Genomic DNA, 27,247 nt, shown 5'->3' on the forward strand with positions numbered 1-27,247 from the left:
CTGGATGTTAACTGACACGTAAGAAATAAATTTTACTCCATGAAATTGAATTCGATCGATCCGAGTAATGTTACACGTTCGTTTATCTTACCAACGAGACTTGTTATTATCGAGGTAAAGTGATCTTTAATTAATATAAATTACAAATATTTTACGCTTTGTGATCTCTACGATTAATAATAATTCATATCGAATGTTAAATCGAATGATAACGACTATTCGAAAACCAGTTAACCGATTAACTATTTAACTGGTTAAGATACATTGAGATAATTTTGAAAGTGTTATGACCGATCGATTGAACAATTCGTGGGAATTAAGAATTTCAATTATACAATCTCCCAGTACACTGTACGTATCGTTTAATCATTAAATGAATATTAAGTATCCTCTCGTTCTTGCTATTAATGTAATAACGAGATTCTGAATTTTTTATGATATTCTCGTTCGGTATATCATTTTACTTATCTCCACGGATCGCTGACTCTTTTATATACGAAATAAATTATTCAGCATCGTGAATCGTGTAAAAAGATATTCAAATTGAGGTGAAAAACAGGTTCTGGTTCTAATATTGCCTCGGTTCAATTAAATTTCTAGAGTTGGCTTTATGCGAGTCCCGGTTAAAAATAGATCGAGAAACGATATTTGCGAGCCCTTCTGTTAAACGCGTCTTTAGAATGCCTTAGAAATCGAGGTAAACGGATGAGAAATCAGAAGCCGTAGGAAATAAGTAGGCGTCAAATAACAGAAGTAAACTACGGGAACAGTAAAACAGATACGCAAGGTAATCCACTACCGGTTTCAATCTTGAGGAAGCAATCGAAAGGAACAACGTTCTGTTTTATGCATGTTCTCAACGGACTGCGACCTATAAATTTTATAAATCTCCCGTAGCAATAAAACAAGAAACGACGACGCAAGTGCTGCAAAAAGGAAAGGTACCTTCGGTGCAAACGAATCGAAAAATAAAAAATAAAAGTTTTAACGATCATTTTTACACGGTGCGTGCGTTTTATTGAACAAACAAGTGCTTATGCTTCGAGCCAGATTGAAAATTTCCTTCTCCAAAATTCTTATAAGTAGATAGTACAAAAGAAAATAATTATCGCATGGGTAGAAGCACACTATTGAACTGAACATTTCTATGAAAAAAAGAAAATTTACAACTATACCGTACATAAATCGAATCACGCAACGTTATCTATTTTGATCAATCGATGACGTAAAGCACAATCTATAGTCATCGGTATTCTAATTGTACTAAATCGGGGACTAATTGATTAAAATAAATCTTTATTTCCATTACGAGAAGTATTTTAATGCTATTTATATTGTTCAATTGCTATTAAACTAAATTGGAAATTAAGAGCGTGTTGAATTGTAAAATATAATATTTCAAATAGTAAATTATTTTACTACTTCGTACTGTGAAAATAATTTAAACGAGGTAGCGTTATTGGTGCTAGTTAGTCACTTAATGCAACCGTTGTAAATAAAACAACAAACAATCTTAAGTTATGAAAATATAAAGTATTAAAAATTATTAACGTAATTATTTTAAAAAGGATCGATTGAAATCCAAAATAAGTTTCAAAAATAATTTCTTTCTAAATATTTTATTCGAATAATTGCCAAATCGGATACACCAAAATACTTTTAATAAAAGTAGTATATTTAAATAAAAAGAGGTGATAAGAGAATTTTAAGTGGCGAATAGGAAATCGAAATATACTCCAGCATTTATCGATTCCACGATTAAAATAAAGTACGAAATTGAAGGCAGGAGGCCGAGAACAAAACAAACACTTCTTAAAATAATTAGATCGTCTACAGGAATTACTTTTTCCCTGGTAACGTATTCAATGTAATGTGAACTACATAGAATAAAAACATCGATATATCAAGTATACGATATTCCTTTCGTCGCGAATATTCAATTCAATCTTCGGATTGAATTCTGCAAAGTCTTTGAGCATTGAGATAAACTAAACTGTCATTGTAAAAGGTATTCACTCTTGAAAAAAAATCCGTAAAGCGAAGGTATCAGAAAATTCAAAGAAAACCGATAATAAAAGAACTTTAGGGTAAAAAGTAAAAGTATAGTCCTGAAAGATTTCCGTGCAACAAAAGATTCGTTAACTAAAACACAAAGCAAGGTAAAAGCCGCGCGCAACGATTGATTAAACATTTTCCCAGACCACAATACGAAGCATTCGAATTTCCATCTTCCAAAAAAAACCAAAGAACCACGCAAAATAATACAGAATTACAATATTAAAAACGTTCAAAAATCGTCTACCGGTAAAACCAGCCGCTATGAAAAAATAAAAACCAAAAGTCAAGAAATTGGATGTTTTTCGACAAGTTGCAAATTATCGAAAATTGAACGCAATCTTTCAAGATATCGAAACAACAAACGACTCGTTAGCTAAAAGGCAAAACAAGGTAAAAAGCAACGCGTGATGGATCGATTAAGCGGTTCCTCGAACCGCTACAAGAAGCACTTAAATTGCCGACCCCTTGGAAAAACATACGCACGAGAAAGTATCGTATATTAAACTACAGTATCGAAACAATGTAAACACAGCCAACCGGTGACTGTCCGAAAGGAGAAATTAGCAACAAAGTATTCGAAACGTCGAAGTTGCGAATTATCCCCGATTGAACCATGATCGTCAAAGATATCGAAACAACGAACGATCCGTTAGCTAAAAATGAGTACGCGCACAAGAAACGATAACGTACGGTCACCCGAAACCGTTCGATGGCGAGTTTACGGTGAAACGGCTCCGAAGGCAAAAAATTGGAAACGAAAACTCGAGGAGTCGTGCGTTTAGCGACAAGTTGCACCGAGTGGAATGGCAAGACGAGAGAGCGAGGTAGAAGATATAGAGCAGGTAGAGAGAGAGAGGGGGTCGAAGTAACCAGGGTGAGGGAGGTAGGAGAGCGAAAGGAGAGCGAAACGAGGGTGTTGGTTGCGAGTCGATAAACCAGGGGAAACGCGAGCACCCTTGCGCACGGCTTCAACATGGCGGTCGGTGAGTCCCATTCCCTTTTTCCTGCCACGTTCGGTTAGGTAGAGGAACTTGGTCGTCACGATCGATTCCCCGGGTAACTTTGTCCACGTTCCTGTGCGTCGAAACTACGATAATGATCCCGCGGGAACGATAAGTATCGTAGCCACGCGGTTCGCGTACGTGTGCTGCACCCTCGTCGCCCGTGAACGCGAGGATCGTTCCTAAGGAATCACACGACCCTCTGTTACGACTGTTTTCAGACGAGGATCCGATATGCGGCTCAGGGAGGATGTCGTCTCGGTACCGTTGCATCCTGGGGGACTGAACAACAAGTAAGTGCACGTCGATCATCAACTCGACCGACCAGTTCATCGCGAACTACCAGTTCCGCCTTCTAGTCCCCGTAGTGAATTTTTTCGTTTTTCATCGCTTTGGTTCACCACCGCTCTCCAGCTTTTCTCCGTGTCCGTTTCGTCGACTTGGACAACGCATACCCGTGCGTCCCTGGTGAGCTTGTCGCGGTTTTCGTGAACACGCTGTGCTGGTGATCTTTGTTTTATTTTTTTTTTTTTGTTTGTTTGCGAATGTCGTGGCTGCCCGTGGAACCTTTTCTTTCGCGATGTCTCGACGGTTGCGTTCAGCGATCGAAGATTCTGTTTACTTTCAGTTCGAAGCACAGCCAGATGTTTACAAGTTTTTCCTACGAGGATGTTACCTTTGAGTTGGATGTATGTTTTTGTTCCCTTTTTTTTTTTTTGTTTTTCTTTCTTTAATGGCGCTGCGCTTGATTTCACGATGGATTCTTACGTAATGTGCGCCGTATGATCACCGCTGTCGAAATTGTTTTGTTGATTAACAGTGTTGCGAAGACTGAGCGAGATATATATATATATGTATATTACGATATCAAACGAGTACAGCTTTCCAATGTTAACGTACTTCGGTTCAATCTTCGTGGATTTTAGGGGGATACCTTACTCGCGATAATAGAGCAAAATGTTCGGTTATCTACTTTAATAAACGAATCGAGTCTGTGGAGATAAAATGCTGTTTTCTCATTTCGGTAATCCAAGCTACGTTTTTGTCTTTAGTCGTGAAATGTTTTATCGGGACAGAAAAGTGTCACCAGTTGCTTCGAACTCCTTTATTATAGTTCTTATATAACCGGTTACGTAATAATTGTCCGTCAGCGTAAAATCACGCTGCGATACGATAAACGTTTAGATCGTTATAGAACGGGAAATAATTTGTTAATCGAACATTTGTTTCCTCTACTCGCGCGAGTACCGTTTAACAAAAGATTCTTCGACAATTTTTCCCAGATTACCCCGCATTTAATTTTACGATCAATGCCATAACTCACTTCTTAAATACTACATTTAACGACATTCTTAGAACAGTCTTTTCTTTGCTAAAATTAACAGGAGTATCGTCTTGGTAGAATTAGCAATTAGCTCACGTTTAATACGCGTAGTTTCACTGAGATCTAGCATTGAGTTGCTTTAGATGTTACTTATCTAGTGTAAATTGTAGAATATTTATTCCAAACCTTATTATTAGCAATGCCAAGGCATTTAACTGAAAAGGAAAACCAGAAGGTTAGTGTTGACTCTAATCGGTCCCCTTTTTTGATACAATATACCGTTTACATTAATTGTTATTGTTTCATCATGCATTCTAGGTATACGTGCTTCTTATGATGTTTACCGAAAAAAAAAAAATATATAATAGCCCCGTCTACATTTTATTTCTCGGTGTCTTCCATTTGTAAATATTTATACCTGTACTCTGTCGAACGCATCGAACAACGCACACATATCGCAACAAGTGACTGTCGCATGAACACTTACCGAAACCTCTTACTCGCCAGCCACCACCTCCCTGCCCCCTGGACACGCATACACACACGTCCCTCTCAATACACGAGTTTGTTGAACATACGATCATTCTTACAGGTAGATTATCTCGTTGGCAGACACTTAGATTTTGTTTCGTCGCTGAATTTCCATATTCGTTTATCTTACTTTCCTTTAGAAAGCGATTCACACGATACTCTTGTTGTTAGAAGTTTTTAGTGTGGTGTTTCGTTTTTCTTTCACTAGATACAGATCGCTTCACAAACACGTTTACAAGTTTTCATTTACGAAGTCTTGTTACAAACATGATGCTCTGTGTGCACGACGTCATGCGTGTTTTATTTCGGCATGTGGCACGCGTCGGGTTCGAAACTCGCGCGCGATCAATTTCAAAAACACGTTCGATCCACGCGTCGTGTTAGGTCTTCGACAATATCATCGATGAAATTTGCACACCTATATGCACCACCGAATCACCGATCGGACTCGGCCTCGCGAGCTTGAAAATGTTTGCGTTGCTTGACGTTTCGGTTTGCGACGATCGCGGTTAACAACGCCTGCTGTTTGATCTCGTAGTTAAAGACTTCGTTCCTTGCACTGATACTGTACAGCTAGATTTGTATGTGTCTCTCTCTGTCTCTCTCTTCGAACGAATACACCGTCCCGATGAAAATATCGATGTGTCGCGATTAGAAAACTGTACGATCGATGTTCGTAGAAAATGTGACTAACGATGAACGATCTCGAGTCAGGATGTTAAAAAATTGGCAAACTTCGAGAACGCGTAGAGACTTTCTTGACGAATGACACGTTACCTTCTCAATCTCGAAATTGATCAAAGAGGAATCGATAGGAAACCAAGATCAACGAAACGGGAAGGAAATTTAAAGTATTCGCGTACCTTTTATCAAAGATACAATCGTACCGTGGAAATATTCAATTTTCTTTCGAAAGATAGACAAGCTGCAGAAGAATTTCATTCGACAAATAATATACTTTATTAAGAAAGCAATTTAAGAACTGCTTACCGAGGTTCGTAATGAACGATAATTTAATATCGACGTTTGGGTATTCTCCTTCCGTGAAAGAGTAAAAATGGAATACCTAAGGAGTAATACCTCCGAGGAAAAACGAAAAACAAGAACCACGGTCTGAGAGATCAGCATTTCCGATTAATTGCAGAATTATTTCGTTTTTTAGAAATACTTTAATTTAATGAGAATTCCAGAGACGGCAATCTCGACCACCGGTATTTCATTACTGTAATTAAATGATATTCTTCGAATATTCCTTTTCATTAAAAACTGAGATAATACTTTGTGCCTATTACTTTGCATTAAAATGGAACAAGTAAAAACTGTTTGAGAGATTGGAATTTCATATTAACTTATTAAATGTTATAATTCGAATACTTTGATAAGCAAATTGATCCGAAAATAAATTGCTTCGACGTATTTATTTTCATTTCTCCCTTCCAATTTGTAATTCAACAATTATTTCACGTGTTCTGAAATCACCGATATGTAGCCTTAATGATAAAAATATGTGACATAAAGTGTCCGAATTGTTTCTGCATTTGAATAAAAATCAGTTGTAGAAATTCAACTTTTCTTGTTACGATTTAAAAGTTTGCACTTCAATTGATTGAAAAATACCGATAAATAATACGATAATACAGTTGTTTTGTATGGTCGAGATCTTATACGTATGCAGATTTATTGTACTATCGGTTTTATAAATATTAACGAAATAAAATAATATTTTGTCGACCGCAAATGAATTTACACCACTTTCGAAGCAAAAGTATTTGCATTTCTGTTTAACTGTTAAGTAAATTATTTGAAAAAACATAGATCCTAGAAACTTATAATAGAAATTAGCTTTAACTCAATTTTATACAAAATTGAATTTACATCGTTAAAACAACTGGATTAACTTGACTTGCAAAGCAAGAAGCTGAATATTTCAAAACCTATTTTCATTTGCGAGTTATATTAACCAATTACATTTGTTTCAAAGCACTCTATATGAAATATTTTACATCTCGAATCAGAGCTATGTTTCTTCATATTTGAAAAGGACCAATGTCGTACAACTACGTGTTCATAGAAGAATCAGTTTGCAAATTCAACATTTAGCTGTTTATGTTTTTACTGCTCAAATTTAATGCAATTTAAAATAACTTAATAATTATAGTATTATAAAGATCGAATCCTTTTGCTCGTGTATGTATTCAACACATATGTGATCGAGAAGTAATTTGTTTTTGGTTGTTTCGAGTAGCACTAGAAAAATACAATAAATTATTTATCAACAATGTTTCGACCACCAGGATGTATGGCTCTCTTTGAGTATAACTATACCTTAAAATAAATTTAAACATGAAAACCGTAAAAATATGTAAACAACTTGTTACCTAAATACTTAATTTCTCCTTTCGTATTACACAGCAACAATCTTTTTTCGCCCTCCGATGGTTTTTACATTTAAATTTATTCTAAGATTTACTTACATCGAAAGAGAGTCACGCATCCTCGTAATTATAATTCCAGTTAATTACTGTACGTTCTTGTTATTATCACGATATATTCGAAGAAACTTTTCAATTTTGATCCCAAGTCTAAATCCCTTTATACCTTGCCTTTGGAAAACTACATTTTCCATTAATGGAAAATTTTCTGTCATAGAAACCGACTCGGTACCGCGTTTCTACTTAGAAGAAGCCTTCGCGAATAAAGCAATCGATATTATTTATATTCTAAAAACGATAGCTTCCACGGTATCGTCGACCTTTCAAAGACAAAGGATAATGAATAAACAAGTTACTAACAAAACTCCTCGACATCCATTTTTGGTAACGCGCCAAAGATCACCGTCTGGGAAAACGTTGAATTAAATACGTGCTCTCGGAGCGTTCCTCTTGCAAGACCGAAACCGAAACGAAAATTCTCAGAAGACGATGGTGTTCGATTTAAAAAAGAAAAAAAGCACCCGAAAGAAAATCTCTCTAGACGGAGGATCGATGTTTCGCCAAGAATTAGTCCCCCCGTGACCAAAAAAATTTCAACTCTCGGAACGAAAGGGGTTTCCTCGTGTGGGTGAGCTCGCGTTGCCTCGCAGACGTCTTACGTAGGTGTGCTGCCTATATTTGCATCGTCATAGATCGTACGGGCCGCGGCTAACGGAACGTATCGATCCGCTTGGACTCATTTCTCTGTCTCGCTCGCAGTCAGCTTCGTAGGAGCGACCAGCACCAGCCGGGCACAGAGGAAATCGGGAATCGCAACGAGACTTCCTCGACGAACACCATCTCGGTGACCAGAAGCCCGACATCGGTTGACTTCAACACCGAGGACACCGAGGATTTCCGTGTCGCCGAGGACACCACAACGTGGTCTTCACTGGCCATCACCCGCGACAACGTGCAGATCGATAGCACGAACAACGAGAGCGGAAATTTGAATAACAATCTGTCGATACCCAGGATCCGCAGGAACAGTTCTATCGAGAGTTTGGTCGATTACGAAGGTAACGTCTGACACACTGTCCCATGAAGCTTCGTAACTGTAACGATGAACGGGAAATTAACGTTGAGAATAAATTTATCGTTGCCCTTTTCAGAGTAGTCTTTTAATAGTCGGACGTAACTTGCACGGAGAACTTGTTCCGTCCCGTACTTTTGAAACCCCATCGGGAGTCTATAGATTTAGGGTATAATAAATAGCAATTGTAGTTAAAAATAGAACACCATAGGCAAAGATAGAGAAATGGTCTGCAGATCTATATACGAGAGGAATTTCGTGGTACGAATGGTGATTCGAAATAAGACGGGAATAAAGATTAACAAAATTTAACATTAATTGCATCGCAGGCTTCGTTTGTCGAGAAAAATGCATTCGAGAATCGATCCGATACGCGTGTATCTAATCGATGACTGGTGTTACGAATTTTATCGTAGATGGCTATTGTAACTGTTTTTGTATACGATACAATGTCGTTTACTTAATTTTTCCCGATCGAAACAAATGAGAAGTAAATAATACATGGAATATGCAGAGTGTGTCAGGATAAGTACATTTTGAATGTTATTTCAAATTAATAAAGGAGTTGGCCTAAGTTATTGATTTCTTGAAATTATACTAAGGGAAAAATTTGTTCCTTTTTTCGAATGGAATTTTTGATCCATTAGGTTTTGAGAGTTACTTTCATTACTTCCAATACTTTTTTGTTTCTCTTTCGTTAGTTAAAAATAGATGAACTCAACGATACGTGACGCATTAATGTTTACAAATTTCCTAGAAATATTCCCTAAAGAAATTACAGTTTAAGATAATCAAACGATTAGTCGTCTCGTGATTTGTCATCGTAGGTAGTGGTTCATTACACAATTACCTTCAATTGGCACTTTCGAGAAATAGACAACGTACCTTGTGTTAATTGAAACATCCGCACCAAATCTGTGCCTATCTAAAATTAATTCTAGTATTTTGTTCTTATTACAGTTTTGCTAAATACATTATGTCGATAAGTACTTTCTTTTATTTATGATCAGGTATACACAATGTCGACAAAAGGTCGATCAATTTTCAGTCGAATCGATCAGAAATAGCAATCGTTAATTTTTAATATTTATTATTTATTTCTAATAATTATTTCTATCCAGTTACAGTTAATTTGCAAATTTTTAAATTAAATTTTCTAGCTGATTTTAATGTATAATATTGCAACATCCGTCATTAACGACAAAATGATAAATTTGATCGTTTAAATTACTGGAAAAATTAAAAATTTTGTACATCTATCGAAGGACTTGTTTGTATTTGAGAACAATGAACGACCCAAGACGTCGAACAAAATATCAACAAAATCCGTTTATTTGGCATTTAAGACACGAACTTCGGTATTTCAGGCCTTGCCCCCAAGCTACCCAAGAATGATTTCGTCCTTGACATTAACCATAATTCTTTTAACTTGATGACGCGCAAGACCTTAATTTATATATAGATATATTTATTAATATTTTACCCAAATTAATTGTCTTTGTTGAACAAACGAGAAAAGGTATCGAACGAACTTTGTTGCGTTAAAAATTTTAATTTACTTCAATCTTATAAATGTCAAAATATATAAATAATTATACGAGTCTATAAAAACTTGACAGAAGAATCTAGTAAAGCAATCTGTACATATGTACCTACGTACAATATACGATAATATAATATTTTAAATTAATATAAAAGCAAAAATATGAAAGCAAGAATGAATATTTAGTATCTTATTATATTTTTCGTAACAAAAATCGATTTTTTTGTTTGCTTTTCTTTAAAAATTCGAACCTTAACGATTGTAGTGAAATTTGAAAACTTGATAAAGTTATAGAACTTTGAACCGAATCCTTTATACTGAAAAATGTCATAATTTCATAATGTCGTAATTTTAATTACAATAAGTAGAATAAAAACGTTTATCCTAAAAGTAAATTCGTTCGAAATAAAATTTGTACGTTTCAAATTTATTCGAAACAAAACTCATACGATCAAAGTATATTGGGAATAAAATTCATACGTCTAAAGTTCGTTCGAGAAGAAATGTATAATACCGAAATGGATTCGAACAAAATTTCCGCGTTTCAAATTCGTTCATAATAGAATTTATACGTTCCATTGTTCAGTTCGAAATAAAATACAATTTAAATCTATTCGAATACGAAACACAATTTATACGATCGAAGTACACTATCAAAGGTACATTAACAGAAATTACCCTTTTCGAATTAATTCGAAAGAGAATTCGTACGTTTCAAGTTCGTTCGAAACAAAATACAATTTAAATCTATTCGAATACGAAACACAATTTATACGATCGAAGTACACTATGAAAAGTATATTAACAAAAATTACGCGTTTCAAATTAATTCGAAAGAGAATTCGTACGTTTGGAGTTCAGTTCGAAACGAAATTGCGATATTGCAAATTCGTTCGAATGTTTCGTATATTAACAAAAATTACGCGTTTCAAATTAGCTCGAAAGAGAATTCGTACGTTTCAAGTTCGTTCGAAAGAAAATACAATTTAAATCTATTCGAATACGAAACACAATTTATACGATCGAAGTACACTATCAAAGGTACATTAACAGAAATTACCCTTTTCAAATGAATTCGAAAGAGAATTCGTACGTTTCAAGTTCGTTCGAAAGAAAATACAATTTAAATCTATTCGAATACGAAACACAATTTACACGATCGAAATACACTGTCAGAAGTACATTAACAGAAATTACGCGTTTCGAATGAATTCGAATAAGAATTCGTACGTTTCAAGTTCGTTCGAATGTTTCGTTTCCACGAGTCGCGTCTGACTTTCCAACCAGACGGCTTACCTTTACGGCCGAAAAAATGAGCAACTAGTTCTAGATAAGAGCGCATCGGTCGACCGCCTCGGGCCACGCGGAAATCGGGACGTCCGTGTGTTTTAATCAAACGGTTCAATCATGAAATTCCCCCCGAGAGCCGAGTAGTCTGGGCAGCTGCGATGAGTCAGTGCCGCGTTACGATGCCCGATTATTCAGTATTCCGGCAATGTGCAACGAGCATGAAATTCCGCAGGGCGTAACTCCTCTCACGAAGACTCGTCCCACGAGTTGACACCGTCCGAGTGGTCCGACTGGTCCGAGGAAGGAAATCTACCCGCAGGTTGTCGCGGTATCGTCAACCCCAACTATCCGGGCTTTCAACACCTGGCGCCGTCTCTTCTGTCGGACACGGATCTGACCGAGGACGAGCACGAGAGCTGTCCCGATTATACCAGACTCAACGAGATCGACGCACGGACGGTGGAGAACGACAACGAGTACAATAATAACATCGAGGACAGCGTCAATCATCTCTGCGGGCAAAAGAACCAGAGGAAATCCTTCTACGAGAAACCGAAATTCAATATACAGGTGAGCACGTGTATCGCGGTTCCGTCTAATGGTTCGGAAAGTCATTTCGTTTTCCAAAATGGAGAATATACAGTTCGATAAAATGTTTGTACAATTGAAAGAAATCGTGTTTCATTTTCACCAAAAAATAACGAAATGGCTTTCCGAGTACTTTCGTTCGAACCGGTGTCTAGTAGAGGAACGTGCGTAATTGAATTTCATGAAACTACAGGAAAATTTATAAACGATTTAAAAAAATGGCCGGTGTAAGGTTGAAGTTCTCTCGTATCATTTTGGCGAGTAAATAATAATTCAATGAGGAGAAAGTGATTTATTAACTGCAAAATTAAGTTCGAGAATCATTGTTTTTGACTGTCTGGCAAACTCGTAGTTAACGTTGCAACACACGCCTTTCTACTGGACACCCGTTCGATCGTTCCGGTTTTTCGTCGATATATGTAGAATGTATTATCAATTTTGTTCTTGTTGCTACTTTACGAAAGTATCGAATCGTTATTTCACTTTGTGAAATTTAACGAGCTCCCGATTCGTAAGAATCGTAACGTATCATTTATAAAAAATGACGATGTTCGTTGGATAGCGAATAGTAAAATTCGTTTAACCAATTCGATAAATAACGAAAGACAGATCTCAGTATTTCCGGGCCACGGAAAGTCGAAAAAACTATTTTTCCTGGCGCGTTGTCCACGTAACATAAAAAACATTATTTTAATTTTCATTCACCGAAGATGGGATCGAACTGAAGTTTGCTTCGTAGAATTCCATCGTGGTTGGAATCGATTCGCTCGTTCCACGACCTTCCGGTCGACGATCAATCGGGATTGAAATTCAACTCGCGACAATAAAACGACATTGCGACTAATAATCCCGAGCCGATTGTACACGCTCTAAATTTAACCGTAGCTCTGCCATTGTCGCGGATGATCCAAAGTAGCATCCCAAAATACTTCCCAATAGAAGAACATTCAATTGTGTTCCCGATTTCGAGCGTTCCACTTTTCTGTCCTATTTGTAGCCGGCCGGCGCTCGAATTTTTTTTCAGCCGCGCGAATTAGTTCGAGTAGAACGATGGCGTCTCGTGGCTCGCGATACGGCTTGGAAAAAAAGCGTACGTAGAATCAACGCCCCGCGAGAACCACCGCGATGATAACTTTCTTTCGGCCGGGTCGAACGAGCCAATGATCAACCGCGCGAGATGCTTTGCTTTCTCAACCTTTCAATTAAACCAGCAACGAAGGCCGCGAAACTGATCGTCGGTTCTCGGCTCTGCTTCCAGACCGTAACATCTTTATACGAGTCAGTGGTGCCGCCGTCGGAGAAGTGTATAAACTACGTGAAGAGCGTCGAGGATTCGAGGACGGAGGAAAAGATTCTCTCGCCGGAATCGGAGATCGTCAACGGCGTCGTCGAGGCGGAGACGCATCTGACGGTGTTGGAACCGGTGGAAGCGCTCGCGAAATCTGTGGCCGAGACACCGGCACAATTTTCGGAAGCGGTACTCAAGGAGAAACAAGAACGGGAGGTCTCGGTCTCGGTCGAGATCGTCGAACTTACCACCAGCGTGAAGGAGACACTACAGTTTCCGGAAATCGAGGAGATACCAGACTCGGGGAAGACCAGCGAAGTCGGCGAGGTGGGTGTCGAAATATATCGTTTCGCGTTACGGTTTAACAAACGAGACGTCACGAACGACGTAACGATTATCCACGCGTCGGACAGATCGACGGTTAGCGAGAATCGCGATCTTCGAGTCGAGGTGCTAACGTTAACGGACGTTCGGTGTTCGGTTCGAGATTAAATCGACGCGAACAACGGAGTGGAAAAATTGCAATTTTAATCCTCCGTGGTGACGTACGAACGTGCGTGGAAAGGAAGCAACGACTGCTTTGTGGAATTACTTTTGAACGTTACCGTGTACGTTTCGCAGCGATTGACATTGGCGTTTATCCCATTCCACGTGCGAGGATCGTTCGTATTCACACGGCGTGGAATTTTCTGATGGAAAGGATTTTAAAAGTGCTTAATTGCCGCGATTTTTCACGCGAATTGAAGAACGATCCACGTTGTAAACGTTTCGTTATTGCGGTGAGGCACGAGCGATCGAGATTAATGAGAATTCACTTTATATCGACCGTGCCGTGATTCAAATGCATGTGGAAGGCTAACGACTACACATTCAACGCATACGCGCGCAGATCGCATTAATGTATTCAGTAACGCTCGCGGTGCGTTCCACGTTTTAAAACAGCGTAACTCTCGACTGTTTCACGTCGTGTAGTTACACGGTAACGTTAATCATAAATTTCCTGAACCTTTGGCCACGGTCTTACTTCCACTTAGTAACTGAATACCGGCCAGTAGGAACACGGAACGGCTTCGACTCTCAAAGTGACGTCAACGCGTCAAATACTCCAAAATATCTCGAGAATCGTCCTAATTGTGTTAGAAGAAAACTCAAGTTCCGATGAAAACGAGATCTTTCATTTTAATTCCGAAACACTGTTCCTCGAAGCATTCAAAACGTCCTCGAGTTTTTGAAGTCTACGGTTTTTAAACGATCTGAAATATTCACACACTTGTCCGTTAGTCACTGTATAGTCTACTAGCCTGTGTAAATATTCGACGAAGAAAAATAAGTTCTTTAATTATCGTTTAAAGATATATTTGCTTTGTTGTTTAATTCGACGAACTGTTCCAACGTAATTTTTACGTTTTCGTTATTACCTTGTCAATCGATTGCAATATTTTTTTGTCACTGTAACTCGTCAAATTTTTCAAAGCCTGTTACCAAAGTAGCGCACGATTTTTACTCGAAACTGTTTCACTTAAAACAATTAAATCGCGTTTCTGGATTACTTGATTTTATATTTTTCACGTGAGAAATTGAGTCTCTACTGTTTGGCAATTGAATCGTTCCGAAAGTTTCATACGTTTCTTGTCATTTGGAGTATTGATTGTTACCATATTTGCGCAATTGGAACCATTCTCGTAAAATTTTCTTCGTGCGCGCTAAATTTCGCTATTTTTACAAAAATTCTCCGTATTCGCAAAATTCTCCGTATCCAGTGTTCATTCGTTGCTAGCTCTCGCATAATTTACGAACTTCCCGCTCTCTCTGTTCCAATTTTTAGTTTCCACTTGTCCAAGACGACATTGAAACACACGATTCTTCGTCGAGTCACGCACACATACGTACGTTCACGATTCTCGTCCCACACACTGGTTCGTCTTACAGAGCCAGCACGTGGTTCATGTAAAAACATTGTACCGAAAGGGAAGAAAGGTTTCTTTATCGCCAAAATTACACGCTAACAAACTATGAAAAATTGTACGACCAAGTGTCAACTACTTATTCGTAACGTGCTCCTGTTCCTTCCATCCGTGTAAATATGTTGCTTCTACTACTATCGATTATTGTCATTATCTTATCCCTATTAATAATCGATTAAATGAACAACGGTTCTATAAATTTTGAAACTTTGGATTAATTACTTCTTCGAATTCGATCGTATCTATTTGTAATTATTACTATAATTACGCTTAAGTCAAAATTAAAAAAAAGGTTTTACTTTAGACACTCTTGCTACCTTAGACAGTCGTACAATTTTCTATAATAAAAACATTGTGATAATTAGCGCTAGGGAAATTTATTAAAATTTACAAAGATCTTTTATTCGTCCTATGTCCGGTGAAGCTAACCCACCGTACCTGAAATTGCCATTTTCTGTAAAAAAAAATATGGAAAACGCTTTTTAAAATTTTAACGCGGTTAAAATTAAGTTAAACTTTCCCGAAACGCGATACATTTTTGTTTCGTTGCTTTCCAAAGGATATTTTGGAAAATATTGGACATTTCAAAACTTTCATTTATTGAATCGTAACTACGGCAAAAAATTACTCGAAACATCGTGATCTATGATCTTCTGCAATGATCTCGAAGTAATTGCATTCCTCTGCGGAACCACATTGATTCTTCGGGTACAAAAACTCTGCACAATCGCGTCCGGCATCGTTATCGTTGTTGAATCACTTTCTGCTGAAAAACGTGTGCTCGAGAGAGGTGATAGTGGAATAGAGTACAATAGCCTGCATTGTACACTACGCGAATTATAGTTTCCAATAATGGGCACAAAAGCATCGAAGCTTTCGTTTTTTCGCACCTCATCCTAGAAACAAGTAACATAGGAAAAGTGGCAATAATATAGATACATGTACTTTGATAAATGTTTTAAAAAGAATGGGGGTAAAACGATACGATATTTTCAACCGATCAATTTATTTTCAAGGGATTTTGGAGCTAGTTGAATACACGTGTATAGGGGAAATATTCAAAGTTGTTTGTCTCGAAAACAAATCAATCTACAAAAAACACTCATCGCATATTTTCGATTCAATTTCTCGTATACAATACTATCATATTTCCATTCGTACCACCAGTTGTCGGATACTCTGTTCTGTCGCAGAATGATCGCCTTTGCGTACCTACTGTATCTTAATTCTATGTTTAAAATAAAGAAAAACAGACAGATGTTGCCACAGATGTTACAAACGACAGGGTTCGAGCGTACAGAGAATTCTAGATCGTAATACCTAACGAATACATAAAGTAGTTTTTCTCAAAAACAAGGTCTTCCATAAAATAACTTTTATTTCATATTTTCGATTCACTTTCTCGTATATTTCAATGGCATTGTATTCCCATTCGTACCACCTGTGTCCTATCGTAAAATGATCCACTTTGCGTATCCATCACATTTCGACTGTATATTTCAAAAAAAATACACAGATGTTACAGACGACAGGGTCCGAGCGTACAAAGAATTCTAAATCGTTGTACTTAAGAAACACTTAAAATACTTTTTCTTAAAAAACCAAGTCCCTTTTCAAAACGAGAGTATCGACTTCGATGTACGGCAGACGTGTGAATTGTATCTCTGAAACGAAGTGAAATACACAGATGTTTCTCGTGAAACGTCAGGAGTGACAGTTCGGGTGTACAAAGTGGTCCGCGTAGTGTGCAGGGAAATATATTGAAAAAAGTAATGCGCCGTCCTCTCGTCCGTGATCGTGGTTTCCATGCAGGGACGAGGCAAGAGTTAACGAGCATTGTTTTTTCAGACGGAGGATATCGTGGTGGAGCACATCGACCTAATACGCGAGGCAAAGGAGTTGCCTCACCAGGCACGTTCCAAAATAGGCAACCGTCAGACCGTCACGTCGAACGGCTCTGCCGACGACGACTCCGAGAGCAACACCGATACCGACAGTTATCCCGAGGAGCAGCCCACCTACACCAAGCTCGAGGAAATCGATCTGCTCTCGAGCATCGGCCGTGATATCGGGGTAGATTTTGAAAAATACGTGCAACCGGTGCCCGACGTCGTTGCCATGGAGGCTCTGGATCCCGTGCACGTATCCACGCGATCCTCGTCCGCCATGAGCATGATGAAAGACAGTATCGAGGACACCAACAAACTGCTCGATCGTGAGCTTCCGGAGGCATCGAGCGTCGACGCCAGGAAAAAGGAGAAAATGGCGCGAAATCAAGCCAAAAGGAGACAACAGCAACAACAACAACAGCAGCAGCAGCAGCAGCAGCAGCAGCAGCAACAGCAGCAGCAGCAACAGCAGCAGCAACAACAACATCTGAGAACGTCGAATGCGCAGAGACGTCCCGATAAGAGGAGGGCAGACGCGGAGAACGGGCCAGGTATGTTTCTTCGTCGAAAACAACTTATCTGTGGAACGTCTGGCGCACAGATTTCACAAAATGAAACCGATACGACGACTCGTTGATTCGCTAACACGTTTCGGTACAGTGGGTTAGAGCTCTGTTTCACTTGAGTCAATGGAACGTGTCCAAGTATGTCGATTCGTAAGTTACACTAAAGGCCTTCCGAATCGGGCAAATTATGGTTATTGAATCTCGAGGAATCGGAGTTCAATCGCGCGACGAAATTTTGTGCGAATTTGTTACACAATTCGACACTGCATTCAGCGTTGAACGCTTACGCCAGGAACAGTATGAAATTCTAATGCAGAAACAACGCGAGAATCTTTGTCGGTGTGATTCATTAGCGATCATTCGATTAGAAAACAAACATCGACAAAATTACTTCTCGCTAAAAAAAAAAAAAAACGTTGACTACGGCAAAGAGGTTTTTCAGTATCTCGTTCAAATTACAAAATATTTGACTCGAATTGAAACATTTCGTACGTTACGTTTGCAGATCGATAAGATTTTCGTTCTGAATAATTAAAGATTTGGCGCTTCGAAAGTGTCTTACGTGGTCACAATAGACCGTATACTTTTCGTTCTGTTTTTGTGGATCATTCTTGAAACTTTTTTCTTTTTGGCCTTTTACGTTTCGTTCGCAATTCTTTCGTAATAAATTAATTTTTTCGATCGATCGAACTACCGAGACGAATAATATTGTCGAGGGTCTGGATCAAGTTTTGAAATTCATTGAGCGATAATAATTCAAAGAAACGATTCGAAATTGCTCCGAAGATCGACGAATAAATCAATTGTTGAATATATTCCAACTATTCTAAAGGTATCGTCACGTTCGTTATATCTTCCTTGGCTAGTTAAAAACGGAAGTTTCTACTCTCGTTACACTTTGCACCGCGGAAACGTGATTGCGTTTAATTTACTGTTGCTCAATGGAAGTGAAATTTTACGGTGCAAGAACATGGAAGACAATAGCGCATGCGAACCTAACCGTACGCACCTCGATTTCGACGCAACTGGGAAACGCATAATCTTGGTCAAACTTGCTACTCATTTTTCACGTGTATGGTACAAGAAAGTACACGGTTAGCGTAATCTCTGAAACAATAAAATTACCTCGGTGTATCTGTTATACGTGACACGTTTCTTTCGCCGTGACTGCTCATTTACGCTGCTTCTTCTCGAGACTGTTCGTTCTATCGTTCTTGTTGCGGCTCCGCAGATTTCACACTGTGCTCGTGCAAAAACATTGGCGCGACTCGTTCGTGTCGCGAATATTAAATAATCGTCAACGAAGTGTAGGAAAAAATTGAAACGCTTCTAGTCGTATCAGGCTTTATATTATTTTCGATCGGAAAGGTTACGATCCTCTTTAGTGTAAATGTAACGGTGACGAACAATCCAACGTAATAATTATTTACGAAGAGCATTCGGAACGCGTGTGCACCAAATACAGTACACGAGTGAAAGGAGTAAGTATACTTTTAATAATTGACATCTAGTCACCTGTATGTAAAATATCGCGGTGCAAATATAGAAAGTATAATAAACGATTCGAAAAGAGTAATGTTATGAAATAATAGAAAGAAAACGGAAAATTTGTGAACTAAAGAATTGTGCACACGAGTAGGCTAATAATTGTGTATTATTGTAATTGTAAGCACAACACTTCACATGTTTCGATATCTATTGCTGTAATTTCCATTTAACAATTGAAACATAATCTAGCTATACGGATTTTCTCAGGAATTGTGAGACAAAATATCGTTTATAAAACACTTGTCCCATTATTTTCTATTTTGTTATACAATACTCAAAATTATCTCACAATCGGTCGATTAATATTTGGTTTTATAGGAAAGAGGATTTATTTTCTACTCAAGCACATATACTTTTGTATTTCGACTTACATTTTCTAACTACTCACTGTTTCGTTAACACTTGTTGATCGTTTCGCATTATAGTTTTTTATATTCTTATCGCGTTATTTTATACACGATTGTACGCAAACTATCGTAATCACTCTCGCTTTTCCCACTTATGGTATGCTCAACGTATACAGGTTTCTCGATACTCTTGGCAAATAATTTTATTTTAGATTGTTTATCGCCACGATATTTATACCAATAGAGACGAAAGCTTCATTATCGGATACGTTATGTATAATTATTCCCGATAAGACTGAAAACAAGTCGATGAATTCTTATAAACATTTATTTGTACTATTCTGAAAACAGCTCGACGAATGACGAAAATTAAAGTCACGTAACGTAAATTCGTTTGTGATTATTCGGTAAAAATGATTTCGACCGATTCAGCATTCACGAGCGTTTCGTATTGTTTTGTTCTCGTTAAAGGTGGCTTCGACGTATACAATATCGAAACAGCAATGCCGAAGATCGACTTGGACGCGATCGAATCTCACTTAAGAGCCGCGCGCGAAGAGGAACGACGGGTAAGTGACAATTATTTACGCGTAATTGAACGGTATCGTTCGTTGCAACATTCTTACCACAATTTCCTTGCAAAACATCGAGAGATGGTTTTTTTTCCATCGAGTGAGCTCCCTTTTGGTGAAAAAAGAACCAATTATCGAAAGTAAGGAAATTATTCGTTCGTATACGTTCTCCAACCTTTTACTCCGAGACACGTACGTTAATTATTTTCTTTATTTGCGCGATAGTGTGCCGCATCAAAGAAAACTTACCCTTTATAGACGTCTCGCGTGCAACATGAAAAACGGTATATTTCTACAATAAAAGAATCCTCGATACATCTCAGAGATTAACTTGTATATTTTTGGCGTACAATGTATCGTGTTGTGATTTTTTACACGATTAACGGTAACTATGCAAAGAGGTGCGCAACACATTTGTACCGAAAATATGCATAATACTTACCCGACGAACGGTCTACCTACTAGTAATTGAAAAAATTAAACGAGTGAAAAGGAATACACAATTCTCGTTTAAAAGATAATTGTACCGCAAAATTCTATTTTACGCGATCAACTGATATGAAAATATGACACATGGGTAGAATGGTAGCTCGCACCGAAGTATGATACAAAGTTGAACGAATTGTTCCATTTCGAAATGAAATGTACATTACTAATGGAAGAATTTATACTGTGCTTTTGTGATTGCACTATTATTTAACAAAGTTCCAAAGTGGTGCTTTCAGTCCGCTAAGTTTCATCTGAAGAATTTCTCGAAACTCGATTATTCCGTTGCATCTTAGTTTGTAACAACAACTACAAAATCTATGAAAAGAATGCCAGAGTTAACGTTCCTTAAAATGTTTCATCGCCATTTGGAGTAAGAATTTTTCATTTGTATAAAAAGAGATCGGATTTTCGAGGAAACGGTGTTTATTTACATTTTTTCTTCGACCTTGCCATTCGATGAAACAATTATCCATAAATTATTACTGAACACCGGTCTGATAAACGTTATCGTTACGCAAATGAGCGTTCACGAAAACAAAGACGCGCAAACGTAAAGTGGAAAGCATAATAACAGCACTCGAAAGGTAAAAGTATCGTAATTAACGGTGCAACGCAAAAAATGGAGAAACAGTAATTTTGCGTCCACCTGGCCGATGTTCTCACGGATAAAACGGTACGATAAAACTGAATGAATACACACGCGACGAGATTGAATCGCTTTCGTCGAAGGCCAAACTATACGCAGACTCGTAATCATAAATGTTGCACGCCTGATAAACTCTGACTCGAACGCTCTAAATAAAGCGGCAAAGGATACGGTGGGCGTATTCGAAGATACGGGGAGACGACATCGATCCGTAGCAAAAATATAAAAATTTAAAAATACAAAAATCACCCACCGATTGAATTGGAGACGAGAACCAAAAATGACAATTACAGGGAACCTCGAACGGTATTACGTAGTCAGGGATCAAATGAAATCGATTTTACTTTCTGAAATTTTTTAAGTTCAATACCGTAAAAGTATAAGCTCTCTTCGGTGTTTCGATTTTATTAATTGTAGCTGCTACACGAGAAATTAGATCGTACAGGTGATGACGATAAATTACACAGATGATAATTACAAATGATTTAGGTATAAGGTAGTTATTTTTATCAACTTCTCGTTCCTTTTCTTAAGCAGAAAATGTACAGTGTACGAGCAGACAAATTTTCAAAAGTATCTTAACTGTAACGACTTTGCTCGATCTGCAACTGATTTATTATTCAAATTCTGATTCGATCCGTAACACGGAATTCCTAGTGTAAATTATTCGAACGAAGGTTCGACGAATCAAAATGAAATTTTAAACGATGTTGACATTTTCGGATCTGATGGCAACACATGTCTACCTAATGTTTTAAAATCGATGATCTTGCAATGTATAATAAATATTCGCACATGCGAGTTCTATTATATATTCCGTATACGTGACTACGTACAAATAAATTGTGGATTTTATACATTTGTGACGTATGCGAATACAAAAATTATATACGGACAAAACGTATTCAGAATGTGTGAACTTATACAGAATTAGATATTAATATTATTGTATTAATTCGTGGGATATATTCTATATACATTTTTCGTATTACCATATGCTAAAAATACATAAAATTTACAGCCCAGTTGTGAAGCTATGCAATGATCTTTCTCAGTGAATATTAGGAAATATTAAGTGCACAAGTTCTCTTCTGCTAAACTGTGTATTTTCCATGATTATTTAGTATATAGTTTCCCATGTATGTAGAATGTATACGAACGACGCGGTGGATAAAACGTATGCAGTAACCTAATATTAACAAAGATATTAAATAATGTTTGCCATTGAGCATATCTCAGCGCTCCAGCCACTATTCGTCACTAAAGAGCTCCATCCTCAAACTTCAAACGTCTATTTCTCGAAATAAATTTTTCAAATTGATGGGTAACTCCTCTCAAAAATTAGTTACTCGATACTCGTGTTCTCTGTTGTTTCATACATGTGTTTTATTTTTCCTGAGACATTTTGAGAAAATTTCAAACACTCCAATTTTCTTAGCAAAATTTAATTTCTTTCTCAAAAAGTTCACCATCCCCATGGAAATCAATATTTCTAAAAATACGCGAGTACAATACACTAGTAACATTCATTCACTTTCTAAAAATGTTAACTTTATACAATTCTAACCATTAGTAGCAAAAAAATCCATCCTAACGTATGCCCAGAAAATTCGAGTAGCATAGCACGAGAACGTTTATATTTTCAATGTACGTCAAGACATTTTTACAAAAATTTCCAGAAATATTCCTCAAAACACGTACTTTTAATACACATTCGAAACATTTCTATAAACCGTACTGTATCGTCGAGAAAAAATTCCCAAATATCGTTCTCCTTCCAACCGGAGAAGACGATATTCTCCTTTAATAGGAAATTGTTAATTGGCCAAACTTTACCCATAACCGCGTATAAATTTTCAAAACGATTAAAAATACGAAAATAGCAAACCGACGGAAGTTTCCCACGGATCTGACACTTTTGATTCCCCCCGAGAGCGCGAGGCTGACACGCTCCCGTTAACCAAGCCGCTGTAACATCCCTTGAATTTCAATTAACCCAATTATTACGCGGCCCGATTCGTAGTTTCGAGTCGATGGCGATTGCGTCAACATTGAAGAACAAATACTCGTGGAATGCTCGCTGGATGCACCACGCGTAGGTCGAGATAGGAAAGACGGTCGGATTCCCATCTACCGTTAAGGGAATTTTAATTTCTGCGTCGATTCCGCCCCGCGAGTTGAGAAGAGGAACACCACTCGGCGTAATGCCCGCGAGATGTTTCGCGCGAATGTTTTCTGGATTATTGACGCGGAAAATAAGGTCGACGAGGTTTACGACCCCGTTTCGGGGTCCCGATAGCAAGAGTCTCATTAAATGCGCAGACGATCTATATTTGCCAGCGCAGTGCCCATTGTATGGAAATAGAGGAGCAGGAAACGGATGCCGACGCGAGGACGATCAATGCAACTGTCAGATATAACGTGACACATTTCAACGTGTAAGATTCGCAGAAGGCTCAACGTCCAACGATAATAAGAGGAATTGTTAATAAAGACCGTATACGAGTTGGCGGGTATTTGAAATTTAAGGCGCTCCGAGATACTAAGCGATCGGGTAACTACCTTGGAAATATTCTCGAACACGATCGTTATTTTTGTACAAGTGGGAGCAACTTTTGTACATAATTTTGGTAAAGAAGAGAAACGAGCGCGATCACAGTTGCGTAGACTGCAACGTAGATGTTAAATCGTTAAAAAAATTGAAATTGGACACTGAAACGAAAACTGCCAAGTAATTGGGTGAATAATAGATTGAATATTTTATCAGATTTCGTTCGACAATACGAGCAATCTTCTTGGCTTATTTTTTAATGATTTTCGTAACTATACAAGAGAAATGCTTCTCGAGGTTCTTTCTTATCCGAGATGTTATACACTTTGTGTATTTGATAAATAAAAAGGAACTTAAACTATATCTTTTATTTATCAAATGTATAAAATGTACAACATTTTGGAGAAGGAGAAACTTCAATAAATATTGCTCTGTAGAAAACTACTGTCATTGCTCGCATTGCCAAAAGATATTGGGCAAACACATATTTACACAATCACTCATTATACATTCACATATGTACACCAATCTTCGTATAATTCGTTCAAAAGTAACAGGTGTTCGAATCTCGTATTAAGGAGATATTTGTTCATTCTGGACCGAATATAGGTAATAATTATATATACATATTAATGTGTATATATGTTTCTTTTAAGAGGATATCAAATATTTTATTTGATAATTTTGTTCGTATATTTATACATCTCTGAAACAGATGTACAAATTTTTACCCAATGGAAGAATAGATATTTAAAAAGTTATTACTGCATGGCTGCCCGAATAACGCCTATTCTATTGATTAGAAATAAATAATTAAAAAGAACTTTTAATTCGTCAAAGTTGACTTTACAGGAGGTACCAATATCGTTAAAAAAAAAAAGATATACGACGAAATGACAGGAGATGACACGATAAATACCGATTTATCAAGGCATTTTTCAACCTTCATCCGTTACCGTAAAGAGAATATAACAGATATGTTTACAATTCTGGTACCTCTTATAACGAGATATTTATAGAATATGCGTATAAAATTTCAAGTGTATCGATCGGTTACTTTTTCAGATATTACGAAGGTCATTTTCGTACAAACACATTTAAAGTTTTTCGTACAGTTTCTACAACGATAATAACAAAACTTTGTTCCCTAATCTAATGGACAATATCCGAACCATATAAGAATCCTCGATTTAAGGTGGTCTGGAATGCACAAATATACCCAGCAACGTAAAATGCTATTTATACGCTACGACTACAAGAATAAAAAAAAAATTAACCTAAATAACTACAAGAGTTCTATGCACATGTGCTTCACAGGCGTAATTTCGTTCGCATTTCGAATTTCGGTAAAATATTTAACTCGCACAATCTAGACACTGCATAATTATGAAAAAAAAAAAATTAAAAAAAGATCAATTCTTTTTAACTGAAAAAGAATCGAATATTGCCTCAACAGTCGTTCGAATACTCGATGAAATTGAATCGGTACTCGTTATCACCCTAAGAGACTTACAATTTCCATTTAATGCGATAAAAAATTCTTGATACCGATTCGATAACGTTAATTTACGTAAAAAAGAAGTTACTAATATTCGTCTACGGTGTGCTAAATTTATGGAAAAATCTTGTTTATTTGTGTTTCACTTTTGAAAGACTACGGCTGACTCTGAAACATCTCGAGATAACGTATCACTGCACCTTAAAAGCTGAGGCAGCCGTAGGTCAAATGATTTGCATGAGCAGCCAAGTGAAACACTTTGCGTACAACTTACGAGAGATACACCATCTTCAACCGCAGCAGTTCGAAAACAAGTTTCGGAGAAGTATTTTACAAACGATTCCGAAAGAAGAAAGGAAACGTAATTACGGTGCTGAGAGAGACGGGCGAACTCGAGGAAGTTCCGAAGCCGGACGAAAAAGTAAGATGGAATTTTAACACAATGCCGTAACACTCGAATTGTTAAGTAACGCGTGTGTTGTTTAGATCAATCGACTCGTTCACGCGTTACGTCGAACTCGAGATTCCCGATAAACGTTGGAGGAATTGTCTATCAATTTTATTACGTAGTTAATTTATCAGTACATTGGTAACGATTTTAAGTTACTTAATATTTTATAAATATCATTTACTATTAAATATTTCGCGTTAATATTTCCCAAATTTCTTCGAAATTTGTTGGTTCAAATTAATCAATAATATTTAACTTACAATTTATAAGTATTATACATTAATATATAATATTTATAAATTGAATATACCACAGACATCGATTTTCGGATTTGCGATAATAACTCTAATCGAAATTGTCTTTAATATTAGTTAATATTGTCTTAAATCAGGGACAAATAAACCGAGTCGAACGAAGAATACGTGATGTGAATACGAAGAATATTTACTTAAATAATACACTTAACATTATTTTTTTCCATTTAATATTTAATTCGTCCTTCAAGGATCTCTCAATTGTCCTATGAACCATTAAAAAAGAGACTCGTTATAATCGAGTTCAATCGTCTTTACATATTTCCGTTGAAAACAGCTTTGATCATCGATAACGATTCCAAACGAATAATTCAACCTCGATATTTAATGCTACAGCACACGCGGATTGGTCATCAAAAAAATACAATTTCTTAACTGTTCGTCTTCGAGACTATTAATTTCCAAAACTATCGTATCTCAAATCATCAACTCTCCGAACGATCGATTCTCCGGACTAATCAAGGTCCCAGCGAATTAATTCTTCGAATAGCAAATTTACAAAGTCCATTCGAAAAATAACGAACCTCTCGAAATAACGTGATCGATCGAACGTATCTCGTTAATCCCTTCCAGAAACAAACTCCCCGTACGATCGAACGTATTGGAATTATTCCTACCTCGCGGCATTAATTTCGAAAAAAACGATCGATCCTTCCGAATATAAAATTGATAAATTCGTCTCGAGTATAATTCCTCGTATCGTTAACCTCTCGTACGGATCCACGTCCCGGTGTACCATGCGCTCGATGCGAAAACACGCGTGTACCGATCGTAGAAAGTCGAACCGTTTAAAGCCCCGGGGCACATAATTGTTTTAAAGACCGACGAAATTTTCTCGTTCCTGACACCGATAAAGGCGAACGCTCGCGTCAAAACGTGTCAGCCACTTTCACCGCGGACTGCGAAAATCCCGGGTCTAAGTCCAGCCTCTCGGACGGTTAATAGCATCAGCTCCACCACCTCCTTCGAGCGAGGCGAACCTTACCGGAAGATCGGTTCGCCGCTCACTTGACTCGCTTTACGTCAGTCTCGTGTTGCTCGCGTCTCGCGCGAGAGTCTCGTGGCAAAAACGCGAGTAATACAGCGGTTTCGGTGTGCCCGGTGAACAGGATAAACCTCCTGCTCGCTCCACGATAACGGTGAATCGCTTTAAAAGCCAAGAAACGCGTCCCGATTTGTTCCACGACAACGGTGAATCGCGTTCAACGAACGAACGAACGAACGAACCCGTCCCTCCCGATCGCCGAACGTTCTTTAACTCGTATCGATCGACGAAATCGGACGC

At 37.7% G+C, this 27,247-nt stretch overlaps 1 protein-coding gene across 3 annotated transcripts in view; it reads left to right on the forward strand.

The window, feature by feature from the left end:
* The window catches only part of Schip1 (Schwannomin interacting protein 1), a 50,616-nt gene that overhangs the window by 5,619 nt on the left and 17,750 nt on the right, over positions 1–27,247 (forward strand). For 2 of the 3 annotated variants that reach the window (XM_076322428.1, XM_076322430.1), the window contains exons 2-7: positions 3,281–3,352; positions 8,106–8,404; positions 11,484–11,821; positions 13,098–13,454; positions 16,940–17,531; positions 19,913–20,010. In XM_076322428.1, the coding sequence (XP_076178543.1) occupies positions 3,294–3,352; positions 8,106–8,404; positions 11,484–11,821; positions 13,098–13,454; positions 16,940–17,531; positions 19,913–20,010 (1,743 nt within the window). In that variant the 5' untranslated portion in view covers positions 3,281–3,293. Of the gene's footprint in view, positions 1–2,926; positions 3,042–3,280; positions 3,353–8,105; positions 8,405–11,483; positions 11,822–13,097; positions 13,455–16,939; positions 17,532–19,912; positions 20,011–27,247 lie in introns of those variants that run through there. The other variant, XM_076322429.1, reaches the window with a different exon arrangement.

The sequence above is a fragment of the Ptiloglossa arizonensis genome, chromosome 10 (genome assembly GCF_051014685.1).
Source record: "Ptiloglossa arizonensis isolate GNS036 chromosome 10, iyPtiAriz1_principal, whole genome shotgun sequence".
NCBI lineage: Eukaryota > Metazoa > Arthropoda > Insecta > Hymenoptera > Colletidae > Ptiloglossa > Ptiloglossa arizonensis.